General features: G+C 38.9%; 1 protein-coding gene and 1 long non-coding RNA gene across 3 annotated transcripts in view; one reads left to right on the top strand and one right to left on the bottom strand.

Moving 5' to 3' along the window:
• The window catches only part of LOC128888124 (uncharacterized), a 29,344-nt gene extending 11,290 nt beyond the window's left edge, over positions 1 to 18,054 (top strand). For both annotated transcript variants that reach the window (XR_008460175.1, XR_008460176.1), the window contains 3 exons: positions 14,451 to 14,627; positions 15,299 to 15,457; positions 16,312 to 18,054. This is a non-coding gene — a long non-coding RNA (uncharacterized LOC128888124). The remainder of the gene's footprint in view (positions 1 to 14,450; positions 14,628 to 15,298; positions 15,458 to 16,311) is intronic.
• A 249-nt stretch (positions 18,055 to 18,303) lies between these two features.
• LOC128888020 (CCR4-NOT transcription complex subunit 10-B) lies at positions 18,304 to 24,399 on the bottom strand. Its single transcript, XM_054144605.1, has 10 exons — positions 23,696 to 24,399; positions 21,729 to 22,051; positions 21,110 to 21,216; positions 20,874 to 21,025; positions 20,590 to 20,789; positions 20,233 to 20,524; positions 19,805 to 20,152; positions 19,607 to 19,716; positions 19,443 to 19,521; positions 18,304 to 18,642 (listed from the first exon to the last, which is right to left on the bottom strand). The coding sequence occupies exons 1-10, from the start codon at positions 24,108 to 24,110 to the stop codon at positions 18,587 to 18,589; spliced, it is 2,082 nt and encodes a 693-aa protein (XP_054000580.1). The 5' UTR covers positions 24,111 to 24,399; the 3' UTR covers positions 18,304 to 18,586.
• Positions 24,400 to 24,889: the final 490 nt, after the last annotated feature.

The raw sequence follows: 24,889 nt of genomic DNA, 5'->3' as shown, positions 1-24,889 counted from the left end.
CTCTCTCTCTCTCTCTCTCTCTCTCTCTCTCTCTCTCTCTCTCTCTCGCGCGCGCGCGCCATCCTTGCCAATCATACACTCGTTTACAAACATTCAATCTATCACGCTTCCCGATTCGCACTCTTCAAAAATACTCCCATACACACCTGACTACGCGCGCCATCTTTGCGACTGGCGCGTAATTCGATAAAACGATAACACTTTGTAAATCGGCAGAACATTTTGAATAATGTCATTATTGAGAGCACATCGCTGCAATTACGATTCCGGCACCCTACTCCCTCCCCTCCCCCAGGAACCCTTTAGCGGGTCTTAGCGGGAATTAACGGTCACGCGTTTCGAGGGGGCCCTTTCCCTCGAAACGCGGCACGTTCTCAAACCGCGCTCGCACACACACTCCACAAAAGGGAACCCCAACGTGTGGGCCCTACAAGGTTGGAGTGGACCTCGAGGTTCCAAAATCCTTGCGTCCTCTGGGGGCCGTAGGTGTATCCTTCCTAATGGGGTGTACGGCTCCACCACACACGGCTCACTCCGAAAAACAGACTACTGATCTCTTTCGTCAAAGGCGTAAAAGGGTGCTCGCTCGCGTATCCGTCGCGATTCGCGGTTCAACCGTTAATCTCCCAAAGTTCGCGCTCTTGTCGTCGCCGGCTCGTGGCTCTCCCCACACAGGAGCTTTAAGGGGCTCCTTACGTCGTTGGCTCTCCTTGCAGTTCTGTCTTCCGTGACAGCTGCGGGGCGAGCTGGCGAGGGACTGACCGTCTGTAGAGGGTGGCAAGTCCTCTTTGGTGGTGCCCACACCGGGGTCCTTGGGTGGAGGACACCACGACCGGCGACTTGCCAAGCTCGCGAGGGGACGGGGCGCTGATCGCGAGCGCAAGGGGGCGCAAAAAGGGGGGTCCCTATTGGGCCGCGGGTCACAGATCCCTCCATACTGGAACGGACCACCTCCGTGGCGTGTTCGGCGTGGAAGGAGCGAGGACCCTCCGTGGTTAGGGTGCCTTCGTGACGAGCAGAGAAGTTCTGCCCCGTCACCCCCCCCCCCTCAAACATTGGAAGGCCTCGTAAAATACTCCCTCCCCCCCAGTCCTGGAAGTTCCAGCGCGCAGCGAGTGGGCAACCTAAAAAAAAAACCCAAAAAAAAACATTGGATGAGAAAAAAAAATCAGTCCGCGATTCGCGGAGTTCAGGTAGGGCCACTGGGGTGGTACAATGGACACGTTCACTCAATCAATCAGACAGTGAGCGTGCTTTGCGGTGCGGCGGTAACTTTGCGCGTATTGCGCCTCGAACGGCGACGAGCACGGGAATAAGAAGCGGCGCAGAAAACGCGGTGCATCTTCTCATAGCCGTGCTAGGCAGCCTACCCGAGAGATCACAGGGAATTGGATTACCGCTAATCCAATTCGACGCTCTGGAATTCGAAAAGTATCGAATTCCATAACATTAGCTGTTTCGTCGTCGACGAGCCGTTGGCTCGCGTTCTCCCTGAACCGCCAAACTTTCAGGCGGACCAGCCACTCGCTTCGTTACGGAGTCTACCCACTGCTATTGACCTCATAAGAACAAGAGGGAAATAGAACAAAATTATGTGGAGACTCAACGCTGAATCCAAAAAGAAAACGAAACGAAAGTTGTGACTGTCCGGGCAACTAACCCTTCTTTCGCCGCCAGAGCGGTAGACGAGAAGAAGGGGCCGCTGAGAACACGGGGAAACGGACTTTGGTGGACTTCGGACGGCCTGCGGAAGGAGGGACGCCGGTAAGAGGGCTCCCTCCAACGCAAAACCCAAAATTTGGCTCGTCCGAACTCCACACTTAAGGCGGGGCTGACCAGGAAAACGCCTGCTACGTGGGGTCACTCGACGCAAGCAAAGGGTCCCTTTGCTGCGGAGCGATCAACCACGGAGGCGCGGACATTACAATACGAACACAAAAAAAGAAGGAAAAAAACCAAAATTAAAGAAAAATAAATCGAAACCGACAACAAAACAAAGAAACTTAATCTAGCGAAGAAGGCTATAGGGAAAGAAAAAAAAAACAAAAACTTTTTTTTTAAACATTTTTTTGTTATATATAAAAACCACGCCTGGTCGGCCTCACTGCCTGGGCGGGTGGTATCGCGGAGGGAGCTCAGCGGCCGTGGCTCCTGTGCGGATAAGTTCGCACAGGAGCGACAAGACCTGAGTCAGACCGCCCCTGGCCTGTTGGTCCCGCGGTACCTCCGGCGGACATCTCCCCCATGGAGGTTGCGAGGTCAGTGGCCACCGACCTGTTTGTCCCCGTGGAGGGGGATGAGCCCTGGGCCCTGTTCCCCTTTGGGGCCGACGAGTGACGGGGGGCGCGGGAATCGGCGCCCTCTGCGGCCTGACGTGGACGCGGGGCGCGGGGATCGATGCCTTCGGCAGAGCGCCTGCTGGCCCTTGCGGCGACGGCGCCTCCGCGGCTGTCGCCGTTGGGGGTTGCTTCCGGGGGCGACCCCTCTTCCGTTGGGTGGGGGCCTCCTCCGGGGTTCCAGGGTGGCCCCTTCGTGGGCTGATCGGAAGGGCTCCTCTGCCCGGTGGCGGAGGGTCGTCTCTCCGCGGTCGGTTCCGCGTCTGCCTCGGTTCATGCTGAAATGGAACCGAGGTGTTATTATCACACTCGATCGTCTCTTCGTTCGGGTTCTCGCCCACAAACGGTTTGAGGTCGGAGACGTGGACCTTTGGAACCATTCGGGTTCCCTTCGTCTCGACCTCATAGACGACCGGCGACAGGGCCTTCGTAATTTTAACATCACGACGGTGTGCGTCATAATAACGCGCTTGTCGCGTGTGAGCTCTTTCGAGGCTCTCTGTTACTAAGTCGTGTAACAGCGGTAACCGACGCATGCGTTGCGCCCATGCTTGCGGGTCTTCGCTCTCAAGCAATGGTTCTCCTTCCACGGCACGGCGCAAACTGCTTACCACGCGCGGTGCTCTGCCCAGATTGAGCACCGCTGGGGAATCGCCAACGGAAGAGTGCGTGGCGTTATTCACGGTGAATCGGAATTCGTGCAAATGCACGTTTCAATTTCGGTGGTCCTTTTTGACGAAGGTCGAAATCATCGTCTTAAGGATGCGATTAACTCGCTCTACCGGATTCGCCTGTGCGTGGTATGGGGGAATAGTACGATGCGATATTCCCCATTCGTTTAAAGCTTTATCGATTTCTTTATTACAGAATTCGGTACCATTGTCTGTGAGGAGTATCTCGGGCGATCCCCACCGAAATACCACCAGGTCTTCAAACGCGAAGCGGAAGAATCGCGGAGCCTGTGGCTTTTCGAAGTGCTTTACACTCAACCCACTTTGTAAATGTGTCTAAAACCACGACAATGTACCGAGTTTGATCTCGTCCTAAGGGAAAAGGGCCCATTATATCGGCGGACACCACCGACCAGGGCCGATTGGGAATCCGCCGACCCTCGAGACCAGCAGGAGCACGCTGCTCGACCTTGTGCTGCTGGCATTCGGGACACGATCGTACAAAGCGACGAACGTCCCGAAACATTTCCAGCCAGTAATATCCCCGGCTTACACGATTGTAAGTTTTTTCTGCGCCCGGGTGACCGGCGAAGGGCCTCTCTAATGACCTTTTCCTGAAGTTCATTCGGAAGGATGAGTTTCCACGCGTCGTAGTCTGTCCCGATAATTTGGGTTGGAGACGGACGATGAAAATACAAACGACCGTCTTCGATGCGCCAATCGGGGTACGACACGGGATGTGACCGAACTTTTTCCAAGCGACTAGCGTACCAGGTATCCTCAATATCCTTGAAGGTCGCCAGAAAATCGCTTGTGTCGGTGCACTCATTGTCACCTTCGGTCGGTCGTACCAATGCACGGGAAAGTGCATTGGGCACCTGGTGTTGGGCTCCTTTGCGATGCACAATTTCAAAGGAATATTGTTGCATCTGAAGGGCCTAACGGGCCAACCTCCCGGTAGGATCTTTCAAATTATGCAGCCAGCGCAAGCTGCTGTGATCCGTAATCACCGTAAAGGTGTACCCTTCCAGATACGGACGGAGTTTTTTATTGACCATAAGACGGCCAAACACTCCTTTTCCGTAACGGAATATTTTTGTTCGGGAGCGGTCAAGACTCGATTCACAAAAACAATAGGGTGTTCGTCCCCGTTATGCTCTTGTGTGAGGACCGCTCCGATCGCGTAATGGCTCGCGTCCGTTTGAAGGAGAAAGGGCAGAGAGAAATCTGGACGAGCAAGTACGGGGGCGGTGCTCAAAGCTTTCTTCAAATTTTGGAAAGCCCTTTTCTGAGCTTGACCCCAAACCCAGGCCTCGTTCTTTTTGAGCAGCTGCACCAGCAGGACCTTGTCCCTTGGATGGTTCGGTAAAAATCTGGCGTACCATCCGACCATGCCTAAAAAACTGCGCAGCTGCTTGACTGTGGTGGACGCCGGGTAAGACAAAACGGGCGCCACCTTACGGGATCGGATTCGAGGCCATTTCGATTGATTAAATATCCTAAATATCGAACCTCTTGGCGACAAAAAGCGCTCTTTTTCCGATTTATTTCGAGCCCTGCTGCGTTCAGTATCCCGAGAATTTTTTTGATCCAACGAAGATGATCATCGAAATTCTCGTTGACGATTACAATATCGTCGAGATACGCAAACGCATGTGGTTCCAATTCTGGGCCGATCAGACGGTCCATTAGCCTTTGAAACGTGGCTGGAGCGTTGATCAGTCCATACGGCATGCGTTTAAATTGAAATAAACCTTTGCCGGGCACCACGAACGCGGTAGTCTCCTTACTGGATTCTTCCAGGAGAATCCAGTATTTGCAACCGGGGCTTTCTTCGGCGCGGAGCTCTTCTTCACCGCGGGCACTTCTTTCCGCGGTGGAGGGCTCCTACGTGCCGGTGGAGGATTTTTCGGCGGAGGTGGAAGAGCCTTCGCCGAACCTTCTCGAGAATCTCGTTTTTTCGGGTTTGAAGGTTTCAGTGCCGTCTTCGAAATCCCCTTCTCTACTTCCCGAATCTGTTCTCCGTAGGTCCCCGCGTCCATTTCTCGCCCAAGAGCGTAGTCGAACGCCGAAAGGTGCGCCGACCTACTCGAGGTGCGACATGCCGTCTGCGGCAACGCAAGGTCCTGTGGCGCGGGCGCGGGCGCGGCCTCGGCCTCCACTCCGAGTGCGGTCAACTCTGCGAAGGTCGAAAATTCGCTCCTTCTGAAGTATAGGCGATAAAAGACCTCAGATTGTCATAGGCTATTCCTAAGCAATCTTCCAGAGATAGTCGACCTTCCGTATGTTTCAAGATAATCTGGAGACTATCCAGAAACGCTTCAATCTTTTCCCCTTCCCTTGGGGTTCAATTGATAGCGTCTTTAATGTAACGCTGTTGGGAGTCTTTGCTCCTGAAGCGTTGCTGAAAAGCTCGGACGAACGACTCCCAGGTTTCAAATTGGGAATCATGGCAGTCGTACCAGTTCTCGGCTTCGCCCGAAAAAACAATTTCGAGGGCTCCCATTAGGGCCCGGTCAGGGATTCCTGCACTGAGTCTACATGAATTCAGCCGTTTCAAGAATGGCTCTGCCGCTTGACCGTCCGAAAAAGAAATTCACTATTTATTTAAAAGATCGACGGCACTACTCCCTGAAGAGTTACTGTCTTGGGGGGAGCGTCGAGGCGAATTATGGCAGTACGGGCAGTCGGGACCAAGGTCACCTCTCGACAACGCCAATCCACCGCCGATAAGATTGCGGGGGGGCGCTGAGTTCGGGTCCCAGTATCCCTCCGCCCTCTGGGCAACCTTGACCACGGTTCCATTCGGCCGCCCTTTCCGCGGGAGGCCAAGTTCGGGACGGGGGATAAGCATCACTGTACCGTTCTCCCAGCCTTTCCACGGGCAGTTGGGTTCGGGACGGGTGATAAAATTCACCGTACCGTTCGCCCAGCCTTTCTACTGGGGGTTGAGTTCGGGACGGGGGACAAGTGCTCCCGTACCGTTCAGCCACCCATTGGGGAATATTTGCCTCCCTTTGGGAGGAGTGTGGGGAGGAGAGGTCGCTCTGAAGGGGACGAGACTCCAAAAGAAATTGTACCCGGGGCTCTTGGGCCCTTTCGAATTGCGGGTGGCCGTCGCGGCCCGGTGCTGGGGACAACGGGGGCTGTTGCGACGACCTTTCCTCCTCCTGCCGCCTACTTCTTCCCTCATCAAATGATGGGTGGTAGGAGACCTCGGGGCGAGGGGTACGTTCCTCGTCACGATAAGGTGGGCGCGGCAGGGGAGGTCGAGCGTAAAATTCGTACGCGCTTACGCGATCTCGCGTTGGTTGTTGCGTAGCGGCACGACTTACGCTCTCAAGCGAAGCGCTCTCGCTGACGTCATCTTCCGTCGTATAGCTGTGAGCACCGTCGACGGAAGACGTCAGTTCTCGCGAGAGTGGGGGAAGCGGTTCGTCGCTTCGCGGCCGCGGAACCCCACTCTGCGCTATCCCTATCCCCGCTGGTCGCGTTCGATCGTCCGATAACGAACTATTTTCGAGCCTCCTCGACGGATGTCCTAGCAACGGCGGGAGGGGGGGCGGGTAACCGATCCGCCGCGAGAGGAGCAAGATTCCCGAAGGGTGCGTCTCTGCTCGCTTTCGCCCCGAAATTTTCCGGCATTGGGGTTTCGCGGCGCGATTCGACGGCGGTCACCTGCGTTCGCGGAATCGCACCCCATTGACGGTCGGTTATTATTGGGGTGTTCGGGAAACTCATGAGATCCCGCCTCCGACCTGCCGATTGATCGGTGGGTAGCCACGCTGCCGCTTCCGCCAGTAGTCGCGAGGAGTCAGGTTGAGGGGTCCTAAACGAGACTCGTGGTATTTCCACCCTGTCGTGTGGTGATTCCATGACCGTGTACGTAAACGTGGACACGGTCGTGGTCGGGGTCACCACCACTGTTACTCTCGCGGCGGTTTCCACAGACGGAACGGGGGGGCCGATCCCTCGGGAGCCTTCTACCCAATAGAGCTTCATATTCTTCAATGAGGCTCGTATATTGGGGAGTCTCTCGTAATAGGGTTGGTATGGACGCGTGGGATTCGGACACTTCGTCCTTTTTCGGGTCCCATGCCGCCGCGTGGGGCCCGAGTTTCTGCCTAAGATAATGCCGGACAAATCGTTCGGGCATTTCATCCCAGGCGCAGTCCGTATTAATCCCCAGGACGTCTAAAATTACCATCAGGTCGCGGGACTTGTGTCGCTGAAAGAAACTTCGCGCCTCCCTACTCACGACCTTCTTTAATTCCCGCGCCTCGCTACGACGCGCTCTTTCCGATTCTTGATCGGATGTATGCGACATGGTTAGTGTCACAATTTCTGGAGCGAATGTTTCTAGAACGCGAAGGAATTTATCCGCGACGAAGAAATTGTCGTTCGGAAACCTTACTAGCGTTCGAAATAAACAGACGGTAAGGTGAGCGGTACGACCAAACAAAGCGGGTCGTCGCGTCTTCCTACCTGTTACGACGGAATATCTAAACACTTGTAACTATGTCTGTTGACGAGGAGCAATAACAGTTCAAATCGACTGTCCTTAAAGTGACGAAGTCTAAACTAACGAGAATTCGTCGTTCGGAATATAACGATCGTGTCCCTCAATCAGAGTTTTAAAAAGGGGGCCCCACGTTGGGCGCCAATTTTGTGACGGAACCTGGCGTGGGCGGCCGGGAAATCCGCTATTCGACACGCTAAGTGGCACAAATCCCACGGACGAGATTTATTTATTCCTAAAGGAATCTGGGGACCAGTGCGAAAGCACGCGTCCGTTATCTTCGCCCTTCCCACTGCTCAAACGGAGAGCGGGCTCAGAGGAGGTCAGGAAGACAAAGAAAATAAGGGAAACTCTGATCCACGAAAGTAATTGAGGTTTTATTTAGCCGAAAACCAAAAAAAAGGGGGGGGGAATTCCGCGGTACACTCACACCGGATTGGAAAAGGGTGGGGCGACTACGCGCCGAAGGAAAACGCGACGCGGAATTCCCAATACAATTTCGAAAATTTGGGGTTACTTTATCCTACAGGGCCTCGCAAAAAGGGAGTCCGCCCTAGAAGAAAATACAACCAACACAACCTTACGGTGTGCCACCACCATGGCATCTCCAAACGTCGTTGGCTCTCCTTGCAGTTCTGTCTTCCGTGACAGCTGCGGGGCGAGCTGGCGAGGGACTGACCGTCTGTAGAGGGTGGCAAGTCCTCTTTGGTGGTGCCCAGACCGGGGTCCTTGGGTGGAGGACACCACGACCGGCGACTTGCCAAGCTCGCGAGGGGACGGGGCGCTGATCGCGAGCGCAAGGGGGCGCAAAAAAGGGGGTTCCTATTGGGCTGCGGGTCACAGATCCCTCCATACTGGAGCGAGGACCCTCCGGGGTCAGTGTGCCTTCGTGACGGGTAGAAAAGTTCTGCCCTGTCACAATATATTGAGCAAAAATCGAATTATTAACCAGAAAAAAACGACTCTCTCCTTAATATACAGTGACTGTAGAATGTATTCGTACGCCGATCAATTTCTAAAAAAACTTTTGTGAAATTGTAGTTTATTAATTTCTTTTTTTATAATCAATGATATTCTACATATTCTCGGAAATCTCTAGAATAGATATAGTCCAAACAACAGTTATTAGTTTATATAATTTGCGGAAATAACAAGAAAATACAAAAAATTGATAAAAATATAGAAACAATAAATATTCGTACGGTTTTTATAACGAACCATTTACAGTAGAATTTGTAACATAAACATCAGTTTATAGCTTCGTACGAATTAGAAAACATCAAAATTAGAGTAAAGAAGTCTTAAAAAATGTTTTAATATAAGAGTAGAAGAAGATCCCAAATAACATCAAATTTAGTTAATTTACCTAATGCCTACAAGAATTGCAGCAATTATAAAATCAAAATGAAATCCCACGAAGTATTAATTATTTAAAAATTAATGTAAATTAATGTAAATTTCATGTTTTTTTTAATGAAGTTGTGAAAATGTAACATTTGTTCGAATACTTATTGTTTCTATATTTCTATCGATTTATTGTTTTTTCTTGTTAATTTTGCAACTTATATAAATAACTAGTTTTTTAACCGAATTCGAAAAGGAGGAGGTTACTTAATTCGACATGTATATTTTTTTTTTTATGTGTGTTACTCGATTACGCCCAAACGGCTTGACCAATCGGGATGAAACCTGTTGCATCTTGTAGAGCATGTCTCCGGTGTGGTCCCATTACCCAAAAAATTTTGGGATTTCTCATTCTTTACCTGTTTTTTTTTTTGCAAAAAATCGAAAAATTTTGTATTGCTTCTAATTCCGAAACGAATTGACCAATCGGATTGAATCTTCTTGCATCCAGTAGGGCTTCGTTGCTCCTTAAAAGCTTAAAAAGACATTTGACCTACTTCCATTTTTTACCACTTTATTACACTTTTTATCGAAAATTGTACTATTTCACGTATGTTCGGTCTGAATTCGATGAAATCGATGAAACCCTTTACATTTTGCTGCCGGACTCGTTTTCGAGGTGATCACTTTGCAAAAATGATTTTTCTTATTGTTTATAACTATTGTTATTGCAAAATTCCTATTTTTTATGGAACTCGTTTTTTTTATACTGCATCTATTGTAGAGATTTCCAAGAATATGTAGAATGTCATTGTTTATAAAAAAGAAGTTAATAAATTACAATTGAACGTAGTTTCTGTTTTAATTGACCAGTGTACGAATACTTACTACACCCACTGTACATTCAAAGGTACTCGATTCTAGAACCTACTTATGCCAATTATTGCAGAACACCCTATATACAATGCGTATCATATTATAGAAGGTGTGAAATTGTAAAATGTATCATTTAAATGGAAGATTAATCGGTTGTCAGTCTGGAAAAAAAAACTCTGGAAGCGGCCTGCCAACGAACCTACCATTTACGGTGGTAAAATTTTTATAATTATCGACAGGTGTGACGTTTATTAATTACTCGCAATCGCTTGCTTCGCAGAGGAATCAAGAAGCAAACATTTATAATCGCGATTCTATCGAGGTCTCGGAGGAAGGATCTCACAATTAGACGCGAACGATTCCCTCGCGAGCGTATCCTTGTTCGTCTCGATGTTTCTGAGAGAATAATTGAACAAGGGCCATTCTTGCCGACAGAATATCAATCTGAATAGTTGAAGGAGACACGCTGATGCCGCGACCTCGCACTTCACCATCGCGTGTCAGTCACTCTCCGACCTTTAATGATGTATACTGATACGACCTAATCCTGCTCGTGCTATCTTGTAATCCGCAAACTGTAAGGGTCTTCAGATAATTCAGACTGGTGATAATCAAATTTGCTAATCCTTCGTGAAATTGAGTTTGGATACGCAAGGTCCACGGAAATCCTCCGAATAAATACTTCTAAGTATTATTATCACTAGATTGCGAATTTTATGCGTTTATGATATAAACTGATATAAAAAGCTAAGCACGACCAAAAGGTATATAAATTAAAGGTGTGTAGATTACATTAAAATCGAAACTATTTATAATTAGTATTTCTTAATACATTATTAAATGATCTTAAAATCACAAAGGAATGTTTAAAATAAACGAAAAAAGATTAAAACGTATTCATTGACTTTTCGAATTCATTTGACTATTACATACTACAATTCTATGCGAAATAAAATAATAATATCATTATAATAATTGTAGATTACATTAAACCTATATTATGTATATTTTACAGCATAAATGCATATAATCCGTAGTCTAAATTATATTATAAAAATAAAATTATCATTTTCAATGTGTTAACATGATAAAAACAGCAACTCGAATAAAATCATAAAGGATTCTCCAAAAAGAGCTCTAGGATTTTGGTTCTTCATAACAGAGTAAGGAATTGGAACATTTTTGATAAAATAGCTTACTGCGACCATCCCTTAACCCCTTGCTTTATTTTATGTTCTATCAGTTTAGTAACAAGCTTCAATTATACTCAAATAATCTGGTTTCAAAAAAGCATCATTGAGCTGGCCTCATAAATACTATCAAAATAGTTAGAAGTTTTTTTAGAAGAATCTCGATAAACGTTTGAAACAACCCCGTACGTGGGCCAATAAAAACAGTGTCTGTGATTAGTTGAAACAATCTAAAAGTAACAGATAATTATGTTCAAATAATTAGTTTTATTTGGAAAATTCAACTTCAATTAGTATTATTAAATGAATATGTCTAGATCTAATCAATATTAATCGACCGAACAATTTGAGTAATGACAACTACATTAAAAATAAAATATAAAATATCGACAATAATGTATATATTATTCCATTTAGAAGATAAGACATGCTTCTACTTAAGTTTCAATGCTTTTTCTATATCTGTATAAATATGAATTTGAATAAACATCTGCAGTCTAATTAAAATGGTGTGTCTTATCAGACTGTGTAGATTAACAAATTGAGTATCGAGTAAAGAAGAAAAGAAATGTATAATAGAAGAGATAAATAAATGTTTGTTACTAAAAATGTACGTGAGATTAATATAAAATACGATGTAATTGTATGAAATGTAAAAAGAAAAAAAAAAGCAGAATATAAGAATGTACATACATATGGAATAATAATTTCGTTGACAGGAAAGAAAAATAATGCCCGTCTATATTAAAATCGAAACTATTTATAATTATTATTTCTTAATACATATTAAATGATCTTAAATTCGCAAAGGAATGTTTAAAATAAACGGAAAAAGAATAAAACGTATTCATTGACGTTTCGAGTTTATTTGACTATTTCTTACTATTGTACAATTCTTTAAAAGAACTTCTAGAATTTTTCCATTTGATAAATTATTGGTTTATAAAATTGTACTGGACGTTAATGAATATCTAAAAATATCTATACGTATATTGTTATAGTATGTACATTAATAATAATAGCAACACTTTCAAAAATTGGGATGGTGTTAGTAATTTCTTAATTACATTTTTCATAAAGACTTAATGTCGATAAACTATTACCTAATACCCTCTTTTACTTTTACATGTCACCTTTCTTTTCCAGTATGCGATTCATGAGAGATCTAGTTTAAAGATCCAAGAAAGTAAGATATGAAACAGGATCTTGTGCGTCTTCAACATACTCGGCCTTCAGAATGTTCGAAGTGAAATGAATTTTCATGAAAATGCGAGTGTAGATAGTATTTAGTATTCACGTAACCGTGATTTCCTTTCATTCACCAGCTTGTTGTAATTTATTGCTGGCGAAATATCATTTCAATTAACATAATCTCGATAACTAAGTAATGAACTTGCAACTTTCTTTCTAATGCACAACAAGAATGTAAATGAACATGCTAATTTCAGTATTGCATTCCTTCCTCTTACGAAATACTAAATCACAACTACGTGCCCATAATTATATACTTATTTGTTGAATGTGGCGCTGACCGGAAGGATCTTCCTTCATTCGTATGTTTGATGCTGCAACAGAAAGCACGTGTGTATTCTACCTCCTAATAAAACCTACCGAAGCATGTGTGTATTTTCCAAATTAATAAAAACCCAACATTATTAATAATAATTTCCAATTATTTGAAGATTAGTAGTGCCACACTATATTGGGATGCCACGCATTGTTTATCCCTATAGTGACGAGGTCAGGCACATTTATAAAACAAGTATTTTTTATCACAGAGAAAAATTGAAACTACAAAGCGAAAAGCTTTTCATAAACTGTATGCTTGGATGACCATGAATGGGAGTACTTTAGTGGCACTTAAACGTTGTTATAAACAAAGTCAATATGTTCTTTTACAAAATTGTATAATTTCTTAAAAATTTAGATTTTGATAAGATTGCTGGCAGAAGCTCCATTATTTTTTTTTTAAATCGGCTTACACCGCTTCGATAATGTTCTCCAATGTTCGCGGGGATTCCGACGCGGAGGGCGGTGATTCCCCGAGGCGATTCTCTCGCTCGGAGTGGCATCATCTTGTTCTGTCCGCTGGAGACGGGAACAGAACTCGAACTGGGTCAGGGCAGCGCGCCAAATGGTTGGATGAATTTTATTTTAAATTTATCAAGTCCGCTTCGTTTCCACGGACACGCATGATCACTGCGGATTTCCAGACTGTGCGTACCGATTAAAACGATACCCTTGTTTCCGTAACGCAAAAGCTGAGCCCCGAATAGTAGAACAAGAATAAAAATCATCGTATAACGATTTAATCGCAACACTTATTCGATCAGACACATATTCGGATAAACTGTCATTCGTCGAATGTGAATCTTCTTGGTTTGCTTTGGTAGTTTATGAGGACAATAAGTAAAATAGCCAATAGCTGAACACATTTCAAAATATATCATGTTTGACTTCGACTTTGGCAAATAAATATTAACTTAATTAAAAGTGTATCAGTATCCCTCTGAAATACACGCAATTCTAAATCAATTACAAGAAGAAGTAAATTAAGTGGATTTACCATTTTATACAAGTTTTTAAAAATATGCGGGCGAAGTAGTAGTTCTTGCACAATCTATTTTGACTAAAAACAGTAGTTGAACATGCGAGACCCTTATAATACTTGAACAAATATGCGATACGATTTTTAGTACTGCGTTTTAAATAAGATTACTTAATGGACAAACGTTTGACAAAGACGAGCAAGCAGAATTTTAAAATATATACGAATTTAATTTTAATTAATTTTAATTAATAAATAATTAATTAATAAAATTTAAATTTTTTCTTTCTCGCATATAACAATAGCCTCTTTATCAGTAGTTTCATATACGTAATGTTATTAAAATTATTTATCTTACATATTGTATGCGTTATTACATTACGATTTTATATTTTATATGACTTCCGTCTTTGAATCATTTTATTTACTTGTCATTATTTAGAAGAGAGTATCTCGTTTAAGTAGCAGCTACCGCTTTTAAAATTGGTAGATACAGTTAGACGATCAAATTTAATATTAAAATAAGAATACATTCACCTAATAAATAGTAAATTATGTGTCGAAATATGCTATCTTGTCTAGAATAACAATGAGGTATCACGAACCAAATTTGAATCACGAAACTAAAAGGAATTCTAAATATTAAATTCTCCTTTGAATTTATACTACTTTTATCCAATTTCGGAAAGTACACTGAACAATAATATTGTTAAAATAAAATATATAAGCTATATTAAAATTTGTATGTTTTCTTTAACGATAAACATGTGAAACATGTAAAACATGAAATGCACTGTAAGTAGCCTAAGACTTTTGCAGAGTAAATACTGTAGCTCCAGAGAAATTAGAATCTGTTCATTTATTATTTTCACTTTACCTGAAAAAAAACAAGATAAGAAAAGAAGGTAAGCTTTAATGCAAGTAGCAATGGACATGGTATTAATGTTACGTTAACGCGATTTGCAGGAGGAAGTCGCATAATATATCGCACCTGCGATGAGGAACCTTCTGCTGTCCTTCCTCTTAAACGGGGGAAGCATTGAAGTCTCCGGATTAATCTTCAATGCAATCCAATCGTTTATTTCTCTCTCATTGTTCAACCGGCAATGGTTACTGACGGACCATGGAACATCTTCGATTAAGGTTGCACATCTTTTATTGCATTCGTGCATTCAAACATGTATCGATGTAGGACAGGCTGTTACCTGTCTGTCGCCTCTTCTGCAAATTACATTGACTAACAAATTTAAACGATTCTTATAACGTTTCTCGTCCTAAATGTAAATCTGAATGCCAGATTGCTCCATCGCCCTCAGTTTTCGAAAAACTGGAGGTTTTGTAAGATCGATCGATTTTTAGAGAAAATGTAATACTACTTGTAAACGAAAAACGATAGACAGTTCTATTTAGCCTTAAAAAATAGAGGAGAATTTTTTAAATATGCAAATATGTTCGATTAGAATTATCTGCGTCTTTGAATGTCTATGCGAGTAAGTACTTTATCTCTGTGAATCAGGGCCGTCGCCACACGCTTCATGGACCTTCAGATTCTTGCAACTTTGCTAAAATTCATCCCAAATGGACGAGTAAAAACAATATTTTATAGCTTAATATTTTTAATACTTTTCAATACTTATTAATACTTATTAATACTTATTACTTTTTAATACTATTACAGTTTTTGATTTTACATCGAATGGATAGGTCATACAGAATTTATTGTCCAGCCTTCTCAGTCTCTAGATTTAAGTTCCCTGGACTTTTATTTTTGGAAGCTACTTAAAACTATTTGTTTATTCAAGACTCATTTCCAGTGTTGAAATACTTTGGCAACGTTTACGAGAAAGCAGCCAACGAATCCGACAAAATATGGACAACATACATGGAATATTTGAAAGATTGAGAAACTATAACGAGACATTTCCAAGCTTATACTTGGTCCGATGGTAGCCATTTGAGTACTTCTTATAAAGGTGATCAACACATTACTCAAGTATAAAAATGCATTCTGCATAATTCAAATATGAAACTTATTATACACTCAAACATACAAATTAATTGATAAAAAATAATATAGAGGGTGTCCCACCTAACTCTTGCATCTTTATCTCGCGTGTTTCTTGTGATAGGAAAAAATGTTTGAGGAGAACATTGTTTGGTTTGGAAAGGGACATACTATGACAAACAAAAACATGATCTCAAGGTCATATTTTCCAAGATCTCGACATTATTGGTATTTTTTAAACAAAATGAGTTATTTTCATTATTTTAACAATGTAGCTGATAAAAAGAAAACAAATTCAAACATAATTTTGTTGACTTTCGGATGACTGTGTACGTTAGAGTATGATTTTATAAGAATGACTCCTCACACCTTGTGGTCATCCGAAGGTCAACATATTATACATGTTTGATTTATCTTTTTATTGAGATTATATTTTTGCCTATCATAGTATGTTCACCTCCGAATCTAACAATGTTCTTCTCAAACATTTTTTGCAATCACAAAAAATACACAAGATGGAAGAATTAGGTGGAACACCTTGTACATGATCTGGGAAAAATATTCTCAGCAATTTATTAATGAAAAACTGTGATATATTTGGAAATCTTCTTTCAACGTTTTTATAATCTCTCATTAAGTAATATCATTGCATTGCTTCACAAATGTTCCATCAACATGGGACACATAATTACGAGAAATAACTATAACATCATAATAACAAATGTATGAAACAATTACCTGATATTGTACGAAAGTTTCTTACACGAATAATATTATACGCTTCATTACGTATCAAGAACTCGTATACACTTGCGCTTTCAGGAAACGATTATGTCTGGTTACCGATCATACATATTAAATAGAGGAAATACACAATGAACTACAGGTAATAACCGATAGTGGAGAACCACTGGGTCTGTGTGAGTCAGGCAGAGTAAGGTCCAGTATAAGGTCCTGGGGTGATTCGCCTAGACGGCCATGACCATATTACAGGCCAGAGGCCCCCAATACCAGTCAGCAAGCTCACTTCCAGTAACAACTGGCGAAATCATTGCCGGCAAATCGCTTCACGTGTTCACAACAGAACTCGAGTTCATGGACTTAATTTGTTTACACAACCATGTCAAAAGCTATATTCATCCTTCGTTGTACGTTTAAGTATTCAACCCCAATGATTCATGTTACCTCTTTTGCTACAAAAATATGTGAAACCATTTACGTTTGAAAAAGAATCAAGCGAATGTATATCTTACAATAAAATTGAATCGATAAAATTATTTAAAAATATACACGATTACTTCTAGTAATGGAGAATAGTATTTAATAACGAATGATAACACTATCCAACAAATTTAAACTTTTTTTAAATTCCGCGATATCCACTAGGTGATTCTTATAGGGTTCCTCATCCTAAATACAAATCTGAGAGTAAAATTGCTCCATCACCCTTAGTTTTCGAGAAATTCGCGATTTTGTAAATACGGTCGATTTTGAGAGAAAACGTAATACTACTTGAAAACTACGAACGCTAGAAAGTTCTATTTAGTCTTAAACGATAGAGGAGTGTTTTCTAAATATGAAGACATATTCCTTTAGAATTATCTGCTCTAATGAATGCCTGTAAATGAACACCGAAGTTCAAAAAGGTGATGATGCGAGTATTTTTCACGAAATACGTTTGTATTTTTATGAAAAGTTATTCGTCTAGGTCGAATTTACTATGCATTATAGGATTCTGCATACATTTCTGAAGAGAAAACCACCCGTGGTAAATGTTGGAACGTTTTCTAGTTCGTACAGATCCAGAAAATATTAATTTAGAACGCACGAATTCTGTTTGCCGGCGCGCAGGCTTCGCTCGCTTTATATCGGTGAATCAGGATCGTCGTCATGCGTTCTGCACAATCGTCGCCATGTGCTTGAATAATAACCATAGAATTCTCGTAACTTTGTTAAAATTCGCCCCACATTGACGAATAGAAAACCATTTTACAGCTTAATGTTTCTACTTTTCGATACTTTAATCTTTTGTTATTTAAGTTAGTATTTGGGGGGTAAACTCTGCTCTAAAGAGAGATTTTTTATAGATAACAGTTTTCATTAAAAATTAATAACAAAATATACAATTATAGATTGAATTAATTGTTAAATAATTCAATTTAGATTTAAATAAAGTTTGCTCAATACCAAATTAACAAAAGTTGAATAATTGAAGATACAAAAACGGGAAATTAATGATTAAAATTTAAACAGTGGAAAATTGTCTCCGTTTTGTTAAGTTCCAGTATAAATGAAATATTAAAAATGAAGAATTACTTATCTGGAACATGTTAATGTAATACAAAAACCCGAGTTCCGAGTTGACGTTTTGTCAAACCGTATGGATTAGAAACCGTTCCAACATTTGCCGCGGATGGTTTTCTCTTCAGAAATGTTTGCAGAATCCGATAACGTAGTATAAATTCGACCTAGGTGAATAACTTTTCATTAAAATACAAAAGTAATTCGTGAAAAATTCACGCATCGTCACCTTTTTGAACTTCGGTGTTCATTTACAGGCATTCATTAGAGCAGATATTCTAAAGGAATATGTTTTCATATTTAGAAAACACTCCTATATCGTTTAAGACTAAATAGAACTTTCTAGCGTTCGTAGTTTTCAAGTAGTATTACGTTTTTTCTTAAAATCGACCGTATTTACAAAATCGCGAATTTCTCGAAAACTAAGGGTGATGGAGCAATTTTACTCTCAGATTTGTATTTAGGATGAGGAACCCTATAAGAATCACCTAGTGGATATCGCGGAAAAAGAATCGTGTTGGACAGTGTAATTTACAAAGAATATGAGAATTATATTTGTAAAAATCCAAAAGAATATTTATACATACATGGAATTGTAGTTAAAGGAAAATTTAGCTAAATACAATTATTTTATTAATTATTTTTCTTTTACGATATATTGGAAGAATCGTCAATTCTATACATTACATATTTATTTACATACGCAGATGCGTATAATTTATTTACATTGATGAAAAGGAAATTTACAAAAAAATTAAATTAAATCGTGTCCCCTTCGCAAATATGAAGTTTACCGTCAACGATACTGCGGACAATGTTGTTTTATTATTGACCTCGAAATATCTGCGTGCCCTGTGACATGAAAAATAAATGTAGTCATTGTTACACCAAATTTTCATTCAGTTTTATTTCTTACATCCGACCTTGCCAAAGGTGTCCCTGTGTTACCGACTACGGATTCCCACAGCGTGTAGCGAAAATGCCAACTTTTACAAAACGCGACTGGATGCGCTATTCGGATTCCAAGAGCTGGATTCCGAATAGCGCAGACTACGAATCAAAGAAACTGGTGTCAGCGATCGAACACCAATGCATGAGCTATGCTCAAGGTCTGTTCCCACGGGCCAAGCGCGTTATGCGAGGATTACGCGCTATATAAAACCCACGGGCACGCGCCGCGGGCCTCTTAGTTCGCTCTTACAAGGAAAGCTTTTTAAATAGAGCTTTCAAATATTTGAACATATACGTATTTTTTATACTGGCCCGTTTTTATATTTTGGGGGGTGAAACAACCCCCTAAAGTTTCAGCTGCAATGAGCTATTATTATAAACGAATTATTTTTTACAAAATTTAGGGCCAGATTTTATATGCAGATAAAAAACCATGAAACTTTTTCTTAAAAAGTTTTCTTCTATCTATAATAGTTTCGGAGATAGCCTATTGCAGCTGAAACTATAGGGGGTAGTTTCACCCCCGAAATATGAAAACGGGCCAATGTAAAAAAATACGTATATCTTATTTTTTGGTCCTTTAAAACATATCCAAAAATCAAAACAATCAGAGGCGGACACCTAAAAAGCTTGCCTTGTTAGTTCGACAACTTTGGCAGAGCCAGATATAATATATTTATAACTAAAAACATTAATATTACCTAGTTGCAATTCAATATATAAAGCTAACATTATTACATGTATAGGAACATCGCAATCCGGACCTTTCGACATCCAAACCTGAAAAAATATAATATTAAGCAAATACTTAAAAATAACATATTCATATTTATGGTATACATATAGATACACTTCTACTAATTACCTGTTTCAAGGTTTCTCCAGATTTATCAAGTTCACCACGGATTGCATAAGCTACAGCTAAATTATAACGGAGTACAGCAATACCCGTAGGAACAGTCGTCGGGTACCACACTACAAAACATAATTAATAATCATTTTATGTATAACTAACAATCAATAATTTCATGAAAGAATTCAATGTTTTGAAAATAATTCTTACTTTTTATAGGTTTTGAAATAACTTCATCAAGTTTTTCTTTATCTTTATCCTGGGTTTCAGGAATAGGTACAAAAGTATTTAAATCTTGAATATTTTCTGGTTTAAGATATTCAATTGCTTCGCTAATTTTGTCCATAAATATTAAACTTTCTCCAGCGTAAAGATTTCCCAGCATTCTATATGCCCCAGGTAATTTGTTAATATTTAATAACAATTTAGCGTGCTCAAGTGCAACGACATAATCGCCTAAACATAAACATACATAAGCTGTTGCAGCTAAAACACTAATCTTCAAATTTAATGCTTCCACAGCTGTAACTTGTGATACCACAGTTGAATGTTGAGCCCCTAAAAAGTTCTTCTTTTAATTATTAACGATAATAATCATGTTCGATGGTACTCATCCATTAAGTATACAAATTAAATACCTAAATTATGGCCAGCTGTTAGCGATAAAGGCACTGTCTGTGGACTAGTAATAGTTGTCACTGGTACATTAAGATCGCTACTGTTTGGTAATAAAAATAATGCATTCTTTAAACAGAGAGATGCAAATTCTAAAGTTAGTTGTGGTATAGCAGAAGGAAAACCCTCAGGATGATAGTTTGTATCTTTGGAAAGAGAAGAAGCTAAAATAATTTTTCTATAAATTCCGGAACCAACAACTTTTTGAACTAAATCCTTTCTTCGTTTTGGAATATTAAAATCAACTTCATTTGTCTATAAATGATACCAGTATTAATTTTTTTCTCAAAAATATTAGAATACATAATAGGTAAACTTACTGGTTTGTGGCAATAAATGCAACACTCTGCAACTCTTAGCCAAAGCTTGGGATTATTATGAAGTTTTTGGGCAGCTTCCATAAAGCAATCAAAAGCAGCTGGTGCTTGGCCTGCATGTAATAATGACACACCTAAGCTATACATTAGTTCGTAATGTCTATTCCCACTGAGTGTGTATAACGGTTGAGAAGATAAAGGATCTAGATAAAGGATTTTTCATTTAAGAATTTATTTTGTATATCTAAATATAAGATAATGAAGTAAAGATTAACTATTATAATTACCACTGTCTTTCACCTGTACACTTTCTATTGCACATTTATTTTCATGTAAAGCCTTTCTCAGATAGAAACAAGCTAAATTTGGTTTGCCCATAGAAAGATGTAAACATGCCATGTTGTTGTAGTATAAAACAGCAGTTGACTCTCCACAAGTTCTAAAGTTATTAAAAATATTATTAATCTAAAGTCTTGATAGTAATTTGTAATGTTCACATAAACTAATTATAAGTATAACATACTTGAAATCTAAATTTTCCGATGTTACAGAGTTTAGTAATTTGATAGCTTTTCTGTAATTTCCTCTTAAATATTCAAGATTAGCTTTTAAAAACACAGTAGATATATTCTGAAAAGACAAATGTAAATGATTATGACATAGATAAATAAAATATTCGGTAATCTAATCTATACAAGCATATTATATTTTTATAGATAAGAAATACCTGCCCTTTATGATTACTAATTAACGTAGATTATGTTTGACATGCAAAACTTTTTTTTTCTGAATATGTTTTCTTAAACAATGATTCTATTATTTTTACCTTTAAAATTTAACCAATAAAGTATTATTTTTATTTTGATCTAGTATGCTAAATAAAGAAATATATTTATTCCATTTATCATCCTTTAATTATTTATGAGTGACTTTGATTAGAACTAATTTATGTGTAATAACTTCACATTACTTTCTTTTCTTAGATGTTTCATTCTAACTTATGAACAAAAATGATAAATTTCTTATCTATGAAAATATAATATGCCTGTACACATTAGATTATTAAGTTTTTTTATTTATTATTATTAGGAGATTTAAAAAAAAGAAAGAAATAGTTTCATAATGGCATCATATTATCTTACTACAGGTGTACCCAGGGTAACTAGAGTTTTCCATTCCCTTTTACACAGTTTCAGTTGGTGCATCATTAAATATATTCTAGCTTTACATTTCAATAATTTCATTTTGAATGCATCAGTAACTGTATCGACCTCTTTTTTCTGTTCCTTCTGTTCTTTTATTGATTTCAATATACCTTCTTTATCAACAGGCGTAATTTTAGAATTATCAGTAGATATAAGTTGATTTTCTATGTAATTAATTAAGGATAATGCTGCATCCGGTTGATCCGTTACAATATGTAATTCTATTAATAGGAGACAAACTTTATGTGCAAGTGATTCTTCTGAAAAAGAAAATAATATATATATCTATATCTCTCTCTATATATATTAAATTCAACATCATTAAATTACTTTTTAACACTTAATTGGCTTGTTGGTTAAAAATAGCTATTTAAAAAACTTATGTAAACGGCCGGGCAGATATTAATACCCATCTAGACTTTGTTGTAGATTAGAGCTTTCAAGCTAGTGATCACAATAATTATCAATTTCTTCATAAATTTAATTATTAGACAGCAGTAGTCATAAAACAAAAATAAAAGATTTTTTTAGAAAGAATAATTTCATGTTTCAAGCATTATCACTCTTATCACTTTTTGTTTTCAATAATGATAAATATCAATAAAAATGATTTCTGATCATAATTTACTTTAGTTTCTTAATAATACATATTTCTTGCCATTTTTAATAGCGTAAAATATAAATATTCGAATTAAGTAAAAAAATCTTCAAACAGGGACTTTGAAGAGTAGTCATATTAAATATTATAAGAAATAATGATAAATATGAAAGTTATAGCAAAATTTATAATGGTTCTTCATATATTATTGCTTTATACAGAATTTTAATATGGGCTAATGAATTGATTTTCTTTTTATGAATTAAAACACATATGCTGAATGACAGAAACATAACATTTATTTATTTAATTCACATGGTTTTCCATATGATAAACAAAAAAAAATAATCTCTAATTGTAACATCGCAAGAATATTCAAACACCTCAGCAAATATAATACTTTTACATCAAGCATATACATTTATAAACAAAATTATAATAATTTCAGTATTTGGTTGAATATTTTTTGTGGTTAATAACATTTTATAGATGTCCAGGCATGCTAAGTATAAAATTCTGGAAATACACCTCCACTTTTCCATTGGTCGTATTTTTAGTTTTTTCTTTGTCTTTATAATTGTATTTTGAATAGTGCAATCTAATAAATCCCATAGATTTTCTGTAGAATATAAATCTGGTGACTGTGGAGACAGAAATGATACTTTTGAACAATTATATATTAAATATTCCTGAACACTTCATGACTTTTTTATATTTTGAATCATTATCCTGGTAAAACGTCAAAATATGATAAATGTTCATATTGGTAGTTCTTCTTATTAAATTTTATTTTAAAATAGTTAAATAGTTAAATTTTTCTATCAAAAATCCACTCCATAAAAATTAAATCGCCTACTTTTGTTGTTGAAATACAACCTCAAATCATTGAACTTTATCCTTTTCCCAATGATAAGTAACTAAGTGTATAAATGTTAAATAAACTATATTTTCCTGTATGTCTTCTGTTTATAAATGTTTACATGGACGATTCAGCTGATTTTCTAAAACAAATATACCAAATACAATATTGAATTTAAATATTTTTGCGACATTAAAATCAAACATTCTTTATTATTCATTGAAATTACATTATATGAAAACTTACGTAAATTAAAGAAATAAATTTTGTTTCTCTCACCCACGGTAAATGATTAAATTCATTACATAATCATTAATTTATTGAGACCATATTAAAATTACATACAAAACAATAACATACAACATACCATGCTGTCCAAATACTAACATGAGTCAATGTATGCAGTTTACCGTAATATTTTAGTGAACTACATTATTGTTTACATACCCATAGGTTCTATAAAAGCAAATAATCTATTCATAATTTGAAGTGCAGCATTATATTGTTTTGTATGATACAATAAAATTGCTTGATTATACCGCATAACACATTTCTCGATATCATCTATCGTTTCAGTTGAATCTGTTGTAGACATTTGTCCACATATTGCGTTCAAACTTTTCCTTAACAACTCAGTTTTCTTCAAATCATTTTTGTAACACTCTACTACAACTTTATTATGCATTACTTTCAAGTCTTTGGGTCTCAGAGTTTCCAGTTTATTTAAATATGACAAACAACTGACATATGCACCTTTCTGAAATTCAGAAAGTGCATTCTGAGCCAACTCGCGTTCTTGTTCCGTTATAACTACTGAACCAATATCTTTGGTTTGTGCTTCAGATGTCTCACTCATATTCATTTGTTACGCAGTAATATTTAACTTAATAAAGTTCTCACAATAATCAAACTTATTTCTCGTAATTTAATGTTGAATAATTTTTAAACAAATATCCACATTTGACACTCGCAAAGGTTAAATTTACATCAAATGATTGTAAAGGATCTCCATACTTTTCACCAAAAAATTATTAAAAGCAAAGTATATACAAAATGATATTAAAACAGTTATTAGTTAAAAATATTATTGCGTGCATTTGCATGCACTGGCATACATTTCAAACAAATCTAAACACTTGCCAAAACCACAAACGAGCTAGAGAATAGACTAGACATTGAAAAGAACTTTCTGACCTCTAATTCGAAATTAGTTTACATTCCGCAGAGGTACAAGCAGCGCTACTGTTGAGTGATTCTGGGGGATTTTCTGCTAAATGTCACTAGTGTACAAGACTGTTAGGTCCGACATAAATGAAATTTTTATTTGCAAGTTTTCCATAAAAACGCTTTGTAGCTCGATAGGTTTACTTCTCTTGATTACGAAATGAATAATCATTATGTGTTTCTTTCATTATTGTGTCTGAAGAACGTAAAAAACTGTTTCGTAGTTCACCTACAGTCCGTTGATGGCGCTAGTTTAGCTCTTGCGAACCAATCAAAGCAGACTTAAACCCTACACGACAAAACCCTAGACTTCGAATAAATCTGAAGTTTGACGATATGTTTGTTTCTTTTCCTTCTTTGGAAAATGTTCTAAAGAGGAAAGGAGATAGACATATCGGCAAACTTCAGATTTATTCG

Source organism: Hylaeus anthracinus, unplaced genomic scaffold, assembly GCF_026225885.1.
Source record: "Hylaeus anthracinus isolate JK02 unplaced genomic scaffold, UHH_iyHylAnth1.0_haploid 11989, whole genome shotgun sequence".
Lineage (NCBI taxonomy): Eukaryota > Metazoa > Arthropoda > Insecta > Hymenoptera > Colletidae > Hylaeus > Hylaeus anthracinus.
This window is presented reverse-complemented; position numbering and strand designations above follow the sequence as displayed.